Source organism: Pleurodeles waltl, chromosome 1_2 (genome assembly GCF_031143425.1).
Source record: "Pleurodeles waltl isolate 20211129_DDA chromosome 1_2, aPleWal1.hap1.20221129, whole genome shotgun sequence".
NCBI classification, from domain to species: domain Eukaryota; kingdom Metazoa; phylum Chordata; class Amphibia; order Caudata; family Salamandridae; genus Pleurodeles; species Pleurodeles waltl.
Genome location: NC_090437.1, coordinates 1,039,365,680 through 1,039,383,193, shown reverse-complemented (window position 1 = coordinate 1,039,383,193; position 17,514 = coordinate 1,039,365,680). Strand labels below are relative to the sequence as shown.

At 45.3% G+C, this 17,514-nt stretch overlaps 1 protein-coding gene across 1 annotated transcript in view; it reads right to left on the bottom strand.

Annotated features, from left to right (window-relative positions):
- Window positions 1-17,514, bottom strand: part of ARAP2 (ArfGAP with RhoGAP domain, ankyrin repeat and PH domain 2) — a 1,093,539-nt gene that overhangs the window by 209,095 nt on the left and 866,930 nt on the right. Inside the window, exon 27 of the mRNA XM_069202133.1 lies at window positions 8-136. Within this exon, the coding sequence (XP_069058234.1) occupies window positions 8-136 (129 nt within the window). The remainder of the gene's footprint in view (window positions 1-7; window positions 137-17,514) is intronic.

Sequence of the window (17,514 nt, the reverse complement as noted above, 5' to 3'; positions counted from 1 at the left end):
CACATACCCTGGTGAGACTTCATTGCATCAGTCTTCTGAAATCTTTTCACAATTAGATATGCAGACTCCGGTTCAGGCAGTGAGCTCCATTGCAGGACTGCCTTCAACACCTTTTCTCTGTAGTGCAGAGGGCGCTCTTAAACAGAAAAACACATAATGTGACAGATGTTAAACAATTTCATTCTACTTACTTAGTCAGAGTCGAGAGCTAGTTTTAGATCCCGTGAAACATAAATCTTATAAATTATGTTCTTAAATCATACTCGATAATTCATTAATTAGCAAGTTCTAGATTATATTTTAACACACTGATCACTATTTTGCAGTACGAATAATACTCCTGATAGTATAGTTAATTCCCACGGATCGAGCCATTCCGGCTGGATGTAAGGGCGTGGGTGTCCTACGTGTGCAATAAATGTCAATAGTTATGTACGAATATATGAACGCTAATAGAGTGCAATTCAGAAAACCGATGCCTTTTGCTTTGCATAGTTTTGAATATGTCGGTCTTCATCTTCTAAGAAGCGGTGGTGTAACTGCAGTGGTAATTTTTGGATGATATTATTCCAATTCTGGATTCCTTGACCAGTGAAACTTTGTTTTAAAGGGGGCTAAGTAGTAATGGGTTCTGAAGTACCAATGTTATTGTCGTGGATGCATGTGTGGGTAAATCAGCCGACTTTGACTGTGCCTTCGGATTTGGCTTGCAGGCAAGACATTGTCAAACTCAATGGAACTGGTTTGTGGGTAATGATGGTGGAGGCATGCTGTTGACGACACGAAATTAGCATCTTTACGGCATGTGCTAGATGGTGCAGATTCTTTTGCTGTAAAAACTGTGCATCAGAGTTGGCATACACCAGCATCCTTAGTGGCATTAATAAGGAAGGAGTCGCAATGGCTAAGATGGTGGCCTCCATGGGACAGGAAATGCATCAAATGAATGTGGAATCAGGAAAAACATGCAGCTGTCAGAATCCATTCTTTTTCTCTGACTGAATCTGAACAAGGACGTGTGGTGCCCTTGCTTCTCATTTATAAATCCAGATGCTCATCAATGTTACTCTTCCGTCCTGAAGATGATCTATTTTGACATACTAGTGACAGAATTTCAAGTTATTGCAAGTGACAAAATGAGTGCATTGAACGAAGTCCACGGGCTAGTAAGTAACTAATAATCGGAGGTCTTACCAACAGACGAGCTTACCCACCACTTGCATATGTCTTTTAGACATTTTAAGCTGTGATCATTTTTCCCATACCTGTTTCAGATCATTCGACCAAGCCTCTCATGTCTGAGAAGACTGTTTGGAACTGTCCCTGAATTTACTAAGGAGATCAGCACAAACATTCTTAACAGAGGTCCCTTAATATATTTGGTTTGGGTGCACTGTTAAAGTTGTAACATGAGAACTGCATGCGTCCCCACTGAAGGGAACCTCCCCTATAAGCCCAAACCTTTTCTTGTAGTCAGTCTCTAAAACTTGACTCTCTAAAAAGATTAACACAAACACAGAAGTTTATTTGTTAACTAAAACCATAAAACTTTTCCTTCCACATAAAATGTTAACAGAGCAATTAGTGCAATAAGGCAATTACAGATCTTAATGAAAAAAATATATAAAATTTCATTCCACGTAATTTTTTTTTTGTATTTCTTTTTTTTTTTTAAATAACTTAGTAATGCTATATGACATTAATACTAATAGGGCAACAAAACAAACTTAGTATAGATAAGGCAAATACAGCTTAAAAGGTCCTGCGTTTAAATGAAGTTATATATGAAAATTTCCTTCCACATAGCAATGTAGAAGAGAATAGAAATAGACCAATGAGACATTTTTTAAAAATTGGACAAATTGGGAAGAGATCTTCTGTTGATTATGTTTGCCCCTACTTAAGTCTGATTGTTAGTACCAGACTTTATTACCAACCTGCTCAGCAACCCGAATGAACTACCTCAAAGCCTTCCCTTCTTTTATATATTCCAAGTGGGCTATAGGGATTTTGCTTTCGTTTCTACCCTCCCTATGGCTTGGTTATTTCGAGAGGCCGTGATTTTGAGAGAGAAAATTTCCAAAAATTGAACCAGCCTAATGTTCAATATTGTGTTTCGTGGGTTAAAAGCTGCAATTAGTGCTTGCCTGCAGGATCTAATTCTTAAACTGTTTAGTTCTTTTTTCAGCAAGAGTCTCCTTTCAACCGCCAACGCTGGACAAATGCAGACCACATGCACCAAGTTTTCTTCTGCTAGATGCCAGAGATGGCACTCCTGGGGGCCTACATGCCGCTCCTTTTTCCATTTTGGCAAGAGGTCTAGGGTTGGGACTTCACCCAGCCTAAGTCTGAGAAAGGAATGCTTTATTTTCTGTGAGTAGGAGCCAGCCATAAGTAGTGATTCTTTGAACGTTTTGTAGGAGTTAAGGATCAGCCAACTATGCTCCCTTTTGGTCAGTAAGTCCCTATCTTCTAGCCATCTCTGTAGTTTGCTTGCTTTATTCACGGCTTATTCACTTGCTTTATTCACGGCTTTATTCCAGCTCTGTAGTTTGCTTGCTTTATTCAAACTTGACTATCTAAAAAGATTAGATCCAGGTGTTGCCTTCTGCTTCCACATAACCATGTAACACTTCTTTTGACAAGAACTGTTTAAACTTCCCAAATCCACTTGATCACCCCAACAAATGTTTATTACAGGAGCACTAGATTGTGGGGATCACAGGACTTTAGTCTCCATCTTCCTCATGCTGTGTACATGAGCCAAAGCAATATTTCTACCAATGGGGACAACACTGACTTTCTTTTCTTCATTCATAGCCATTTACTTTTGGCCAAGTACCAAAGCAGCATTCTTTTCTTTTGCATGACAAATTACAGTGGAAGTTCTCATTCACCTTTTCTGCCCCACCCTCCTGGATTCCAGATTCCATATGATATGCCAACTCATTGAAAATTAGACCTTGGAGAGACGTGCTACATCCTATTCTGGATAAACCAGGAGAAAATTGACAGCGAAGGTTACCATACTTAGGGCCATCGTTTCTTGCTTTAAGACCAAGGTAATCTTTGAGTCAAACTGATACCTCACTAGAGAAAAGTAATTAGTAAAACGTCACAAAAAGTAGATAGAGAAATTAAGGGTTCAAAGTTGGCTTTTTAGAAAATGAACTTTATGTAGTAAAATCAAATAACTCATTTATTAAAATAGTCATACCAAGGCATCAATTAATTTTTGGCACTGAAAAAAGCACTACATCTCCAGTGGCTTCCTCTAGTTAGAAGTATTTAGAAAAATATCAATCCATTCTGCTCACTTGGTAATAAGCGCCTTCCCATAAAGTACAATATTTCCACGTTGCGTCTTCAGAAACCACTCCTCCATTTCAAGCAGCAGGAGATTTACAGCACCTTTAGTTCAGTTCTACGACAAAACAACCAGCATAAATCTATCCTCTGTAAATGTCTGCATCAGAAACAGCTTTCTGTTTCCACAGTACCTTTTTACACTCAACATACAGACAAGATGGACCAGAGAAGAAAGCATGAGAACGACTAATGTTTGTGGATTAATAGTCTTGAATGGTAGCCACCTGGGAGACATCCCGCCATAATGGAATTAGTCATTGAATAAAACAGTTTCTTACCTTGACTATTCTATGGTAAGTTAAAGTCTATATCGTTGAGTCATAGATTTTTAAAATGACCACGTTCTGAGAGTGATCACCAGCCGCAAACCTCCTGAGTTAGAGCTAACATGAACAGACTTCGATCAGCCAGAATTCTGCAAGAAGATGCTTACACTGAAAATCTAAAGTGTTTAAAGTGGAATGGAGACACAATCCACGGCCTGGTGGTTTTTACATAACAGATCCTCAAGACCGCTATGACTAAAGAGCCAAACCTAAGTGTGACCTGGTAACGCTTCTCTGAGGAATTTATGGCAAAATATCTGCCAAAAGGATCACAAAAAGGCACACACATCAACTAGAAAAAGATCTCTGGTTCCCCGAGGACGATACTACTCATGATCAAAACTCAGACGATCTCTCAGGCAACTGTGGCTTTTCCCTCAGAACTCTGCCCTGTTAAAACCCTATATGATGATCAAAAAGCGTTTAAAAGAGAGGTTTAGGCTTTCAAGAAAAGAAGGCATAAAATCCTATAGGTCAAGCTCCTTTATTCATCAAAACCAAAAGACTCAAAGAAGTACTAATTAATTAATCAACGAGACGAAAAAAGGCAGAAGGGCAGCAAACAATGCAAATATCAGTGAGGATGGCCGGGTACAGTATTTAAAGTCACTTCACAGGGAGCTCGGATGGTCTAAGGACTCTTGCACCATCCCCAGAGGACTTTCACATGTTAAGCAATGCTCCCATCCCACTGGAATATTCTCCATCATTGGTAGTTAGGATCATTGAGAACTCATGCTCTGACTGTACTCCTGGTCCAAATGGTATCCCTCCTCAGGCCCTCCTTAATTAAATAAATTATATCAACCTGGGAGAATTTATTGGCTGTAATGTTTGAAACCATACTGGTCTCTAGGAATATACCAAACAGTTCGCGAGACTCAATTATTCACCCATTTTTAAAGAAGGGATAGCTTGGTCCCCAAGCAACTATCGTCTGATATGCTGCTAGATGTGGACTTTAAATATTTCTTGGCCCTGTGCTACAAGACCTGTTTGAGTGGGCATTAGAAGTGGGATCAGTGCCCCTGAACAATACAGGCTTCACAATGAACCAAGGGACCTTATCCAACCTGATGCAAGTGGATCTGATTATGAAAAGAGCCAGCAACACCCACATGTGGTTGTTCAATGTGCTTTGTAAATTTCAAAGCAGTGTTCGACCATGTTCCATGTGATAAACTGTGGGAAAGGCTACAGTGCTGTAGGATCCCGCAAAATTTACTGACGGCTATAAGGCTATTATATACAAGGGCCCGGGTCAGGATCAAGGTAGGGGATGGGAGTCATCTGTCCAGGGAAGTGGGTAAAGAGATCATCTTGAAACAGGGGTATGTGCTTGCACCCTTTCTTTTTAAACTTTATGACTCAGACCCCAAGAATGAGCCCTAGATGAGTGGGTTTCCCATGCTCCGAGCCTTGGTGGTCCAACCTTAGTCCAACATCCAGATGAGTTGCTCCTTCCAAGCAACACCCAGATAGGGCTACAAAGACTGATAAACCACCTTGTGGGATACTCTGATGAAAATCTTTTAGAGAGCAATGTCAAGAAAACAAAGGTAATCTCTTTAACCGGCACAATGCTAACCCCTGCAAAATGGTTACTTAAAGGGTAACCCATAGAAGAAACTACTACATACACCTATCTGGGTGTTAAGCTGGACTAGGACGCCTCCTACATGTCACAAAAGGAAGTTATTAGAGGGAAAGCAATGGCCCTATATTTTGCCTTTTCAACTCTAGCGAAAAGTCTCTGGGGGCATAACCTTAAGCCCATTGTTAGAGTAAACTAGTCAAAACTGATCCTAACTTTATCGTGTGGAGGTGAGATGATGTTTGGTCACGATGCAAACCTCTTGGATAATCTCATAATTCTGACCTGCAAGCGAACCCTGTAGCTGCCGAGGTTGGCTTTGCCCCCGCACATCAGGCTCAAATTCTCTATGGTAAAGCCAGGCCGGGGTCCTTCATAAAATGTTGTCATGAATTGAGGAATGCCCCCAAGGATTCCCTGGTGCATTATGCATGGTCTGAACTCAACTCACAAAGGGGGAAAAGTATTTATAGGACAGCATGGAGACCCTTGGCCTCAGTTAACTATAGCAGCTGAATACAAATGAGCATGTTTTTAAGAAAGTTGAGAACAAATGTTTCAGGCTGGGAGGACAAAATGGCAGTAGCCAAGCGAGCACATAGGTGACTTCAAAGCTCCTTACTTTGTGAGCATCAAAAGAAAATGTTTGGCAATGACACTGGGGCTGCTCCTTACCCTAGATTTCAAGTCCAAGTGGCAGAAGGAGGGACAACTGGAGGACAAGAGGCACCCTTTAGGCCACCTGTCAAAGGAAACATTGTTGCATGTCCTCAGTCTCGGGCCTACTCATGTATCAGATGGTCCTGCTACGTAACATATTTATAGCTTTAGGAATAAGAAACTGTTGGTCAGCAGCCACAGAGTCTTTAAATGCTCCAAATAGCAAGTTGAATATTAGGCTGGTGCAGTTCCTTGACATTTTTAGAAGTATGGTTAAGGCCAAAGACTCTCTCAAGTAGGGCTGCAGACTCCCCCAACAGGAAGATGCCTATCACAGGCTGTGGTTATGCACTGAGGTGCATGAAGAATGGGCTGCTAGGGGGTATATTAAGTGTGAAAGGGAGAAGAATACTGTGCCCCCTATCCCATCGATAGGATTATAGGAGCCCACTAAAAACCCTTCATACTTCCCTACTGTAAGGGGTCGAAAGCCACTGGGAACTGCCATACCAGACCCTGCTGGAGTTTCTCAGGAGGGGATTTGGTTGTTCTCTGTCTTTTTTATGCTGTACGCACTTTGCAGCTCATTGTTTTGTGGTAATGTGTCATGTTCCACTATTATGACAGGGAAAGGGATATCCGGTGGTACCTCTAACATGTCAAGGCTTACGCACTCTGATTATGTGCTGTCAGTCAGTCGGTTCTGTTTTACCTAACTTTTTATTATGTTTTTTACATGTTAAGCAAATGTTTAAGCCAATCTGTTTAAAATTGCTATGAGTGTCTATTAAATTTAAGGTTAATTCTCCTTGTATATGATGACTTGGGCCCAAGAGGGCAGTTAGAGGCCTCGTACAAATTACGAAGCATTACACACTTTGCAGAATGATAGATATCCGGCCATGCCCAACGACTTCTAATCTTCACTTCCAGTATGGTTTTTTCTCAAATTTTCGCTGCTATTACAGGAGTGAGGTGGGGGGGCACCTCAGAGGAACACCTTACTATGCATTGTGTACTTCACAGGATAGTAGATAATAGATACATGGCCACGCTCAAGGGTTTCTTTTCTGTTGCTGCTATTATAGCGGGTAGGAAGCGGGGAAGCCCCACTAGAGGGTCTTTTGGGTTTAATCTTAAGTGCTCCTCAATTTTTTAACTTTCTGTTTTGTATCATGTTTTTATATTTCTTACTGAGTGGTTATGCTAAATTGATGTATGCTCTTTTTTCTTATTTATATAGTTTTTATTAACTAATAAACACAATTTCTCAGACAAATGGCTTTCTTCTTGGCAGGTAAGAGCTTTCTCTGCTACAGGACCTCTTGCAGCTTCTAACCACAGGAGTGATGAATCACAAGAACAAGCATCCCTGGAAACATAATTTGGTCCCATAAATTCAAAACAGATCTGTAGACTTTTATTCTCCACTGTCTTTTGTCATACATGTGGTGATTTCTCATCTGTTTAGGATACTTATCTCCTTAGAGTGTGCTATGGAGGGTAGGGTATTCCAAATGGTTAAAACTGATCATGTATTGTGGGTTGTCAGCAAATAGAACAAAACGTGTCAGGCTTCCCTCTCCGAGATTTTGCATCAATGAGATCCCAAGCCTGTTTCAGCGTTATGGTTTTCAGGCAAAATGTATCAGTTTCTAGCATTAAACTATCTAACGTGGTGGTTTCTTGTTCACTTGTGTTGAGCTTCCCATGTCAATTAACTCCTCCATTAGATCCGTCAGTTTCTTCCACCAAGCAATTTTAAATACAGACAACTGCCTTAATAAACAATGCCTGAGGTCTAATTAGCAGACTTCTATTCACCTCGCAAGTAAAAAAACACCTGCTGTCTTGAGAAAACAAATAGGATAATATGTAAAAAAGAAGGATTTCTTCATAGCTTTATTAGCAAATTATATATTTATATTATTTATCAGTTCGATTTCGACCTGAGTGAAATTTAAATTATGCCAGAATAATTTGTGTTGTTTTAAAATTTCATGTTAAACGTTCTCAAGAAATTCCAGAAATTATGCCATCATGCTCAGGATAAATGAGTGACCCAAATGTGAGCAGCCGGTGCTCACTCCATTAGTGTTTTTGCACTATTTTGATTTACCATAAAATATGCCTTCATGTCAAAAATTAACACAAGGATGCATGTCTTTCTAAAATACAGCACTAAATGATAGATTTGCATTTTACATAATCACGTATAATTTTCGAATGACATATTAATTTAACAGCCCTACATAGATTTAACCCCTTCGCTGCCAGGCCTTTTCCCCCTCCTGTGCCAGGCCCTTTTTTGCCTATTTGGGGCAGTTCGCGCTTAGGCCCTCATAACTTTTTGTCCACATAAGCTAACCAAGCCAAATTTGCGTCCTTTTTTTCCAACATCCTAGGGATTCTAAAGGTACCCAGACTTTGTGGGTTCCCCTGAAGGAGGCCAAGAAATTGGCCAAAATACTGTGAAAATTTCGTTTTTTTCAAAAAAATTGGAAAAAGGGGCTGCAGAAGAAGGCTTGTGGTTTTTCCCCTGAAAATGGCATCAACAAAGGGTCTGCGGTGCTAAACTCAGCAGCTTCCCAGCTTTCAGGAACAGGCAGACTTGAATCCGAAAACCCAATTTTTCAACACATTTTTGGCATTTTACTGGGGCATACCCCATTTGTGCAATTTTTTGTGCTTTCAGCCTACTTCCAGTCAGTGACAGGAATGGTCATGAAACCAATGCTGGATCCCAGAAACCTAAACATTTCTGAAAAGTAGACAAAATTCTGAATTCAGCAAGGGGTCATTTGTGTAGATCCTACAAGGGTTTCCTACAGAAAATAACAGCTGAAAAAGAAAAATATTGAAATTGAGGTGAAAAAACCATCAATTTTTCTCTACGTTTTACTCTGTAACTTTTCCCTGCAATGTCAGATTATCGAAAGCAATATACCGTTACGTCTGCTGGACTCCTCTGGTTGCGGGGATATATAGGGTTTGTAGGTTCATCAAGAACCCGAGGAACCCAGAGCCAATAAATGAGCTGCACCCTGCAGTGCGTTTTCATTCTATACCGGGTATACAGCAATTCATTTGCTGAAATATAAGGAGTAAAAAATTGCTATCAAGAAAACCTTTGCATTTCCAAAAAGGGCACAAGATAAGGTGTTGAGGAGCAGTGGTTATTTGCACATCTCTGAATTCCAGGGTGACCATAGTAGCACGTGAATTACAGGGAATTTCTCAAATAGATGTCTTTTTTACACACACTCCTATATTTGGAAGGAAAAAATGTAGAGAAAGACAAGGGGCAATAGTACTTGTTTTGCTAATCTATGTTCCCCCAAGTCTCCCGATAAAAATGGTACCTCACTTGTGTGGGTAGGCCTAGCACCCGCGACAGGATATGCCCCAAAACACAACGTGGACACATCACAGAAAACAGAGCTGTTTTTAGCAAAGTGACTACCTGTAGATTTTGGCCTCTAGCTCAGCCGCCACCTAGGGAAACCTACCAAACCTGTGCATTTCTGAAAACTAGAGACCTAGGGGAATCCAAGGAGGGGTGACTTGTGTGGCTCGGACCAGGTTCTGTTACCCAGAATCCTTTGCAAACCTCAAAATTTGGCTAAAAAAACACATGTTCCTCACATTTCTGTGGCAGAAAGTTCTGGAATCTGAGAGGACCCACAAATTTCCTTCCACCCAGCGTTCCCCCACGTCTCCCGATAAAAATGATACCTCACTTGTGTGGGTAGGCCTAGCACCCGCGACAGGATATGCCCCAAAACACAACGTGGACACATCACAGAAAACAGAGCTGTTTTTAGCAAAGTGACTACCTGTAGATTTTGGCCTCTAGCTCAGCCGCCACCTAGGGAAACCTACCAAACCTGTGCATTTCTGAAAACTAGAGACCTAGGGGAATCCAAGGAGGGGTGACTTGTGTGGCTCGGACCAGGTTCTGTTACCCAGAATCCTTTGCAAACCTCAAAATTTGGCTAAAAAAAACACATGTTCCTCACATTTCGGTGGCAGAAAGTTCTGGAATCTGAGAGGAGCCACAAATTTCCTTCCACCCAGCCTTCCCCCACGTCTCCCGATAAAAATGATATCTCACTTGTGTGGGTAGGCCTAGCGCCCGCGACAGGATATGCCCCAAAACACAACGTGGACATATCACAGAAAACAGAGCTGTTTTTAGCAAAGGGACTACCTGTAGATTTTGGCCTCTAGCTCAGCCGCCACCTAGGGAAACCTACCAAACCTGTGCATTTCTGAAAACTAGAGACCTAGGGGAATCCAAGGAGGGGTGACTTGCGGGGCTCGGACCAGGTTCTGTTACCCAGAATCCTTTGCAAACCTCAAAATTTGGCTAAAAAAACACATGTTCCTCACATTTCTGTGGCAGAAAGTTCTGGAATCTGAGAGGAGCCACAAATTTCCTTCCACCCAGCGTTCCCCCACGTCTCCCGATAAAAATGATACCTCACTTGTGTGGGTAGGCCTAGCGCCCGCGACAGGATATGCCCCAAAACACAACGTGGACATATCACAGAAAACAGAGCTGTTTTTAGCAAAGTGACTACCTGTAGATTTTGGCCTCTAGCTCAGCCGCCACCTAGGGAAACCTACCAAACCTGTGCATTTCTGAAAACTAGAGACCTAGGGGAATCCAAGGAGGGGTGACTTGCGGGGCTCGGACCAGGTTCTGTTACCCAGAATCCTTTGCAAACCTCAAAATTTGGCTAAAAAAACACATGTTCCTCACATTTCTGTGGCAGAAAGTTCTGGAATCTGAGAGGAGCCACAAATTTCCTTCCACCCAGCGTTCCCCCACGTCTCCCGATAAAAATGATACCTCACTTGTGTGGGTAGGCCTAGCGCCCGCGACAGGATATGCCCCAAAACACAACGTGGACACATCACAGAAAACAGAGCTGTTTTTAGCAAAGTGACTACCTGGAGATTTTGGCCTCTAGCTCAGCCGCCACCTAGGGAAACCTACCAAACCTGTACATTTCTGAAAACTAGAGACCTAGGGGAATCCAAGGAGGGGTGACTTGTGTGGCTCGGACCAGGTTCTGTTACCCAGAATCCTTTGCAAACCAAAAAATTTGGCTAAAAAAACACATGTCCCTCACATTTCTGTGGCAGAAAGTTCTGGAATCTGAGAGGAGCTACAAATTTCCTTCCACCCAGCGTTCCCCCAAGTCTCCCGATAAAAATGATACCTCACTTGCGTGGGTAGGCCTAGCGCCGGCGACAGGAAACACCCCAAAGCGCAACGTGGACACATCCTAAATTTTGGAAAAAAAAAGAGGTGTTTTTTGCGAAGTGCCTACCTGTAGATTTTGGCCTCTAGCTCAGCCGGCACCTAGGGAAACCTACCAAACCTGTGCATTTCTGAAAACTAGAGACCTAGGGGAATCCAAGGAGGGGTGACTTGCGGGGCTCGGACCAGGTTCTGTTACCCAGAATCCTTTGCAAACCTCAAAATTTGGCTAAAAATACACATGTTACTCACATTTCTGTGGCAGAAAGTTCTGGAATCTGAGAGGAGCTACAAATTTCCTTCCACCCAGCGTTCCCCCACGTCTCCCGATAAAAATGATACCTCACTTGTGTGGGTAGGCCTAGCACCCGCGACAGGATATGCCCCAAAACACAACGTGGACACATCACAGAAAACAGAGCTGTTTTTAGCAAAGTGACTACCTGTAGATTTTGGCCTCTAGCTCAGCCGCCACCTAGGGAAACCTACCAAACCTGTGCATTTCTGAAAACTAGAGACCTAGGGGAATCCAAGGAGGGGTGACTTGTGTGGCTCGGACCAGGTTCTGTTACCCAGAATCCTTTGCAAACCTCAAAATTTGGCTAAAAAAAACACATGTTCCTCACATTTCGGTGGCAGAAAGTTCTGGAATCTGAGAGGAGCCACAAATTTCCTTCCACCCAGCCTTCCCCCACGTCTCCCGATAAAAATGATATCTCACTTGTGTGGGTAGGCCTAGCGCCCGCGACAGGATATGCCCCAAAACACAACGTGGACATATCACAGAAAACAGAGCTGTTTTTAGCAAAGTGACTACCTGTAGATTTTGGCCTCTAGCTCAGCCGCCACCTAGGGAAACCTACCAAACCTGTGCATTTCTGAAAACTAGAGACCTAGGGGAATCCAAGGAGGGGTGACTTGCGGGGCTCGGACCAGGTTCTGTTACCCAGAATCCTTTGCAAACCTCAAAATTTGGCTAAAAAAACACATGTTCCTCACATTTCTGTGGCAGAAAGTTCTGGAATCTGAGAGGAGCCACAAATTTCCTTCCACCCAGCGTTCCCCCACGTCTCCCGATAAAAATGATACCTCACTTGTGTGGGTAGGCCTAGCGCCCGCGACAGGATATGCCCCAAAACACAACGTGGACATATCACAGAAAACAGAGCTGTTTTTAGCAAAGTGACTACCTGTAGATTTTGGCCTCTAGCTCAGCCGCCACCTAGGGAAACCTACCAAACCTGTGCATTTCTGACAACTAGAGACCTAGGGGAATCCAAGGAGGGGTGACTTGCGGGGCTCGGACCAGGTTCTGTTACCCAGAATCCTTTGCAAACCTCAAAATTTGGCTAAAAAAACACATGTTCCTCACATTTCTGTGGCAGAAAGTTCTGGAATCTGAGAGGAGCCACAAATTTCCTTCCACCCAGCGTTCCCCCACGTCTCCCGATAAAAATGATACCTCACTTGTGTGGGTAGGCCTAGCGCCCGCGACAGGATATGCCCCAAAACACAACGTGGACACATCACAGAAAACAGAGCTGTTTTTAGCAAAGTGACTACCTGGAGATTTTGGCCTCTAGCTCAGCCGCCACCTAGGGAAACCTACCAAACCTGTACATTTCTGAAAACTAGAGACCTAGGGGAATCCAAGGAGGGGTGACTTGTGTGGCTCGGACCAGGTTCTGTTACCCAGAATCCTTTGCAAACCTAAAAATTTGGCTAAAAAAACACATGTCCCTCACATTTCTGTGGCAGAAAGTTCTGGAATCTGAGAGGAGCTACAAATTTCCTTCCACCCAGCGTTCCCCCAAGTCTCCCGATAAAAATGATACCTCACTTGCGTGGGTAGGCCTAGCGCCGGCGACAGGAAACACCCCAAAGCGCAACGTGGACACATCCTAAATTTTGGAAAAAAAAAGAGGTGTTTTTTGCGAAGTGCCTACCTGTAGATTTTGGCCTCTAGCTCAGCCGGCACCTAGGGAAACCTACCAAACCTGTGCATTTCTGAAAACTAGAGACCTAGGGGAATCCAAGGAGGGGTGACTTGCGGGGCTCGGACCAGGTTCTGTTACCCAGAATCCTTTGCAAACCTCAAAATTTGGCTAAAAATACACATGTTACTCACATTTCTGTGGCAGAAAGTTCTGGAATCTGAGAGGAGCTACAAATTTCCTTCCACCCAGCGTTCCCCCAAGTCTCCCGATAAAAATGATACCTCACTTGCGTGGGTAGGCCTAGCGCTGGCGACAGGAAACACCCCAAAGCGCAACGTGGACACATCCTAAATTTTGGAAAAAAACAGAGGTGTTTTTTGCGAAGTGCCTACCTGTAGATTTTGGCCTCTAGCTCAGCCGGCACCTAGGGAAACCTACCAAACCTGTGCATTTCTGAAAACTAGAGACCTAGGGGAATCCAAGGAGGGGTGACTTGCGGGGCTCGGACCAGGTTCTGTTACCCAGAATCCTTTGCAAACCTCAAAATTTGGCTAAAAAAACACATGTCCCTCACATTTCTGTGGCAGAAAGTTCTGGAATCTGAGAGGAGCTACAAATTTCCTTCCACCCAGCGTTCCCCCAAGTCTCCCGATAAAAATGATACCTCACTTGCGTGGGTAGGCCTAGCGCTGGCGACAGGAAACACCCCAAAGCGCAACGTGGACACATCCTAAATTTTGGAAAAAAACAGAGGTGTTTTTTGCGAAGTGCCTACCTGTAGATTTTGGCCTCTAGCTCAGCCGGCACCTAGGGAAACCTACCAAACCTGTGCAGTTCTGAAAACTAGAGACCTAGGGGAATCCAAGGAGGGGTGACTTGCAGGGCTCGGACCAGGTTCTGTTACCCAGAATCCTTTGCAAACCTCAAAATTTGGCTAAAAATACACATGTTACTCACATTTCTGTGGCAGAAAGTTCTAGAATCTGAGAGGAGCCACAAATTTCCTTCTACCCAGCGTTCCCCCAAGTCTCCCGATAAAAATGATACCTCACTTGTGTGGGTAGGACTAGCGCCCACGAAAGGAAAGGGCCCAAAACACAACGTGGACACATCACATTTTTTTATAAAAAGCAGTGCCTACCTGTGGATTTTGGCCTGTAGCTCAGCCGACACCTGAGGAAACCTAGCAAACCAGTGCATTTTTGAAAACTAGAAACCCAGGGGAATCCAAGATGGGGTGACTTGCGGGGCTCTGACCAGGTTATGTTACCCAGAATCCTTTGCAAACATCAAAATTTGGCCCAAAAAACACTTTTTCCTCTCATTTCGGTGACAGAAAGTTCTGGAATCTGAGAGGAGCCACAAATTTCCTTCCACCCAGCGTTCCCCTAAGTCTCTCGATAAAAATGGTACATCACTTCTGTGGGTAGGCCTAGCGCCCACAAAAGGAAATGGCCCAAAACACAACGTGGACACAACATATTTTTTCGCAGAAAACAGAGGTGTTTTTTGCAAGGTGCCTACCTGTGGTGTTTGGCCTGTAGCTCAGCCGGCCCCAGGGGGGGGGGGGGGGACAGAAATGCCCTAAAATAAATTTGCCCCCCCAACCCCCACCCACCCCCGCCGGGAGCGACCCTTGCCTACGGGGTCGCTCCCCCTGCGTGACATTGGCACCAAAAAACAAATCCCCGGTGCCTAGTGGTTTCTGCCCCCTTGGGGGCAGATTGACCTAAAATTGGCCAATCTGCCCCCAGGGGGGCAGAAATGGTCTAAATACAATTTGCCCCCCCAGGGGAGCGACCCTTGCCTGATGGGTCGCTCCCCATCTCTAAAAAAAGAAACAACAACAACAACAAAAAAACAAAAAAATTGCCCTGGTGCCTAGAGTGTTCTGCCCCCCCCCGGGGGGCAGTTCGGCCTAATAATAGGCCGATCTGTCCCCCGGGGGGGCAGAAATGGCCTAAAATAAATTTGCCCCCCCAACCCCCACCCCCCCCCGGGAGCGACCCTTGCCTACGGGGTCGCTCCCCCTGCGTGACATTGGTGCCAAAAAACAAATCCCCGGTGCCTAGTGGTTTCTGCCCCCTTACGGGCAGATTGACCTAAAATTGGCCAATCTGCCCCCAGGGGGGCAGAAATGGTCTAAATACAATTTGCCCCCCCAGGGGAGCGACCCTTGCCTGATGGGTCGCTCCCCATCTCTAAAAAAAGAAACAACAAAAAAAAAAAAACACAAGAAAAAAATTGCCCTGGCGCCTAGAGTGTTCTGCCCCCCCCCCCCGGGGGCAGTTCGGCCTAATAATAGGCCGATCTGTCCCCTGGGGGGGCAGAAATGGCCTAAAATAAATTTGCCCCCCCAACCCCCACCCCCCCCCCCCGGGAGCGACCCTTGCCTACGGGGTCGCTCCCCCTGCGTGACATTGGCGCCAAAAAACAAATCCCCGGTGCCTAGTGGTTTCTGCCCCCTTGGGGGCAGATTGACCTAAAATTGGCCAATCTGCCCCCAGGGGGGCAGAAATGGTCTAAATACAATTTGCCCCCCCAGGGGAGCGACCCTTGCCTGATGGGTCGCTCCCCATCTCTAAAAAAAGAAACAACAAAAAAAAAAAACACAAAAAAAAAATTGCCCTGGCGCCTAGAGTGTTCTGCCCCCCCCCGGGGGCAGTTCGGCCTAATAATAGGCCGATCTGTCCCCCGGGGGGGCAGAAATGGCCTAAAATAAATTTGCCCCCCCAACCCCCACCCCCCCCGGGAGCGACCCTTGCCTACGGGGTCGCTCCCCCTGCGTGACATTGGCGCCAAAAAACAAATCCCCGGTGCCTAGTGATTTCTGCCCCCTTGGGGGCAGATTGACCTAAAATTGGCCAATCTGCCCCCAGGGGGGCAGAAATGGTCTAAATACAATTTGCCCCCCCAGGGGAGCGACCCTTGCCTGATGGGTCGCTCTCCATCTCTAAAAAAAGAAACAACAACAAAAAAAAACACACAAAAAAAATTGCCCTGGCGCCTAGAGTGTTCTGCCCCCCCCCCCCCCCGGGGGCAGTTCGGCCTAATAATAGGCCGATCTGTCCCCCGGGGGGGCAGAAATGGCCTAAAATAAATTTGCCACCCCAACCCCCACCCCCCCCCCGGGAGCGACCCTTGCCTACGGGGTCGCTCCCCCTGCGTGACATTGGCGCCAAAAAACAAATCCCCGGTGCCTAGTGGTTTCTGCCCCCTTGGGGGCAGATTGACCTAAAATTGGCCAATCTGCCCCCAGGGGGGCAGAAATGGTCTAAATACAATTTGCCCCCCCCAGGGGAGCGACCCTTGCCTGATGGATCGCTCCCCATCTCTAAAAAAAGAAACAACAAAAAAAAAAAAACACAAAAAAAAAATTGCCCTGGCGCCTAGAGTGTTCTGCCCCCCCCCCCCCGGGGGCAGTTCGGCCTAATAATAGGCCGATCTGTCCCCCGGGGGGGCAGAAATGGCCTAAAATAAATTTGCCCCCCCAACCCCCACCCCACCCCCCCCGGGAGCGACCCTTGCCTACGGGGTCGCTCCCCCTGCGTGACATTGGCGCCAAAAAACAAATCCCCGGTGCCTAGTGGTTTCTGCCCCCTTGGGGGCAGATTGACCTAAAATCGGCCAATCTGCCCCCAGGGGGGCAGAAATGGTCTAAATACAATTTGCCCCCCAGGGGAGCGACCCTTGCCTGATGGGTCGCTCCCCATCTCTAAAAAAAAAAAAACACAAAAAAAAAATTTGCCCTGGCGCCTAGAGGTTTCTTCCCCCCCTGGGGGCAGATCGGCCTAATAATAGGCCGATCTGCCCCCAGGGGGGGCAGAAATGGCCTAAAATAAATTCCCCTCCCCCCCAGGGAGCGACCCTTGCCTAAGTGGTCGCTCCCTTTGCGTGAAATTCACGCAAAGAAAAAACTCCCTGGTGTCTAGTGGTTTCTACCCCCCTTGGGGGCAGATTGGCCTCATCAAAATAGGCCAATCTGCCCCCAAGGGGGGCAGAAATGGGCAAAATATAATTTTCCCCCAAGGGGAGCGACCCTTGCCTAAGGGGTCGCTCCCCACCAAAAACAAAAAAATGAAAAAAAAAAGAAAAAAAATGGTCCCTGGTGCCTAGAGGTTTCTGCCCCCCCTGGGGGCAGATCGGCCTAATAGTAGGCCGATCTGCCCCCAGGGGGGGCAGAAAAGGCCTTCCCGAAAATATGCCCCCCTGGGAGCGACCCTTGCCCAAGGGGTCGCTCCCTTTTGTCAATAACAATAAAAAAAAAAAAAATCCCTGGTGTCTAGTGGTTTCTACCCCCCTTGGGGGCAGATTGGCCTCATCAAAATAGGCCAATCTGCCCCCAAGGGGGGCAGAAAT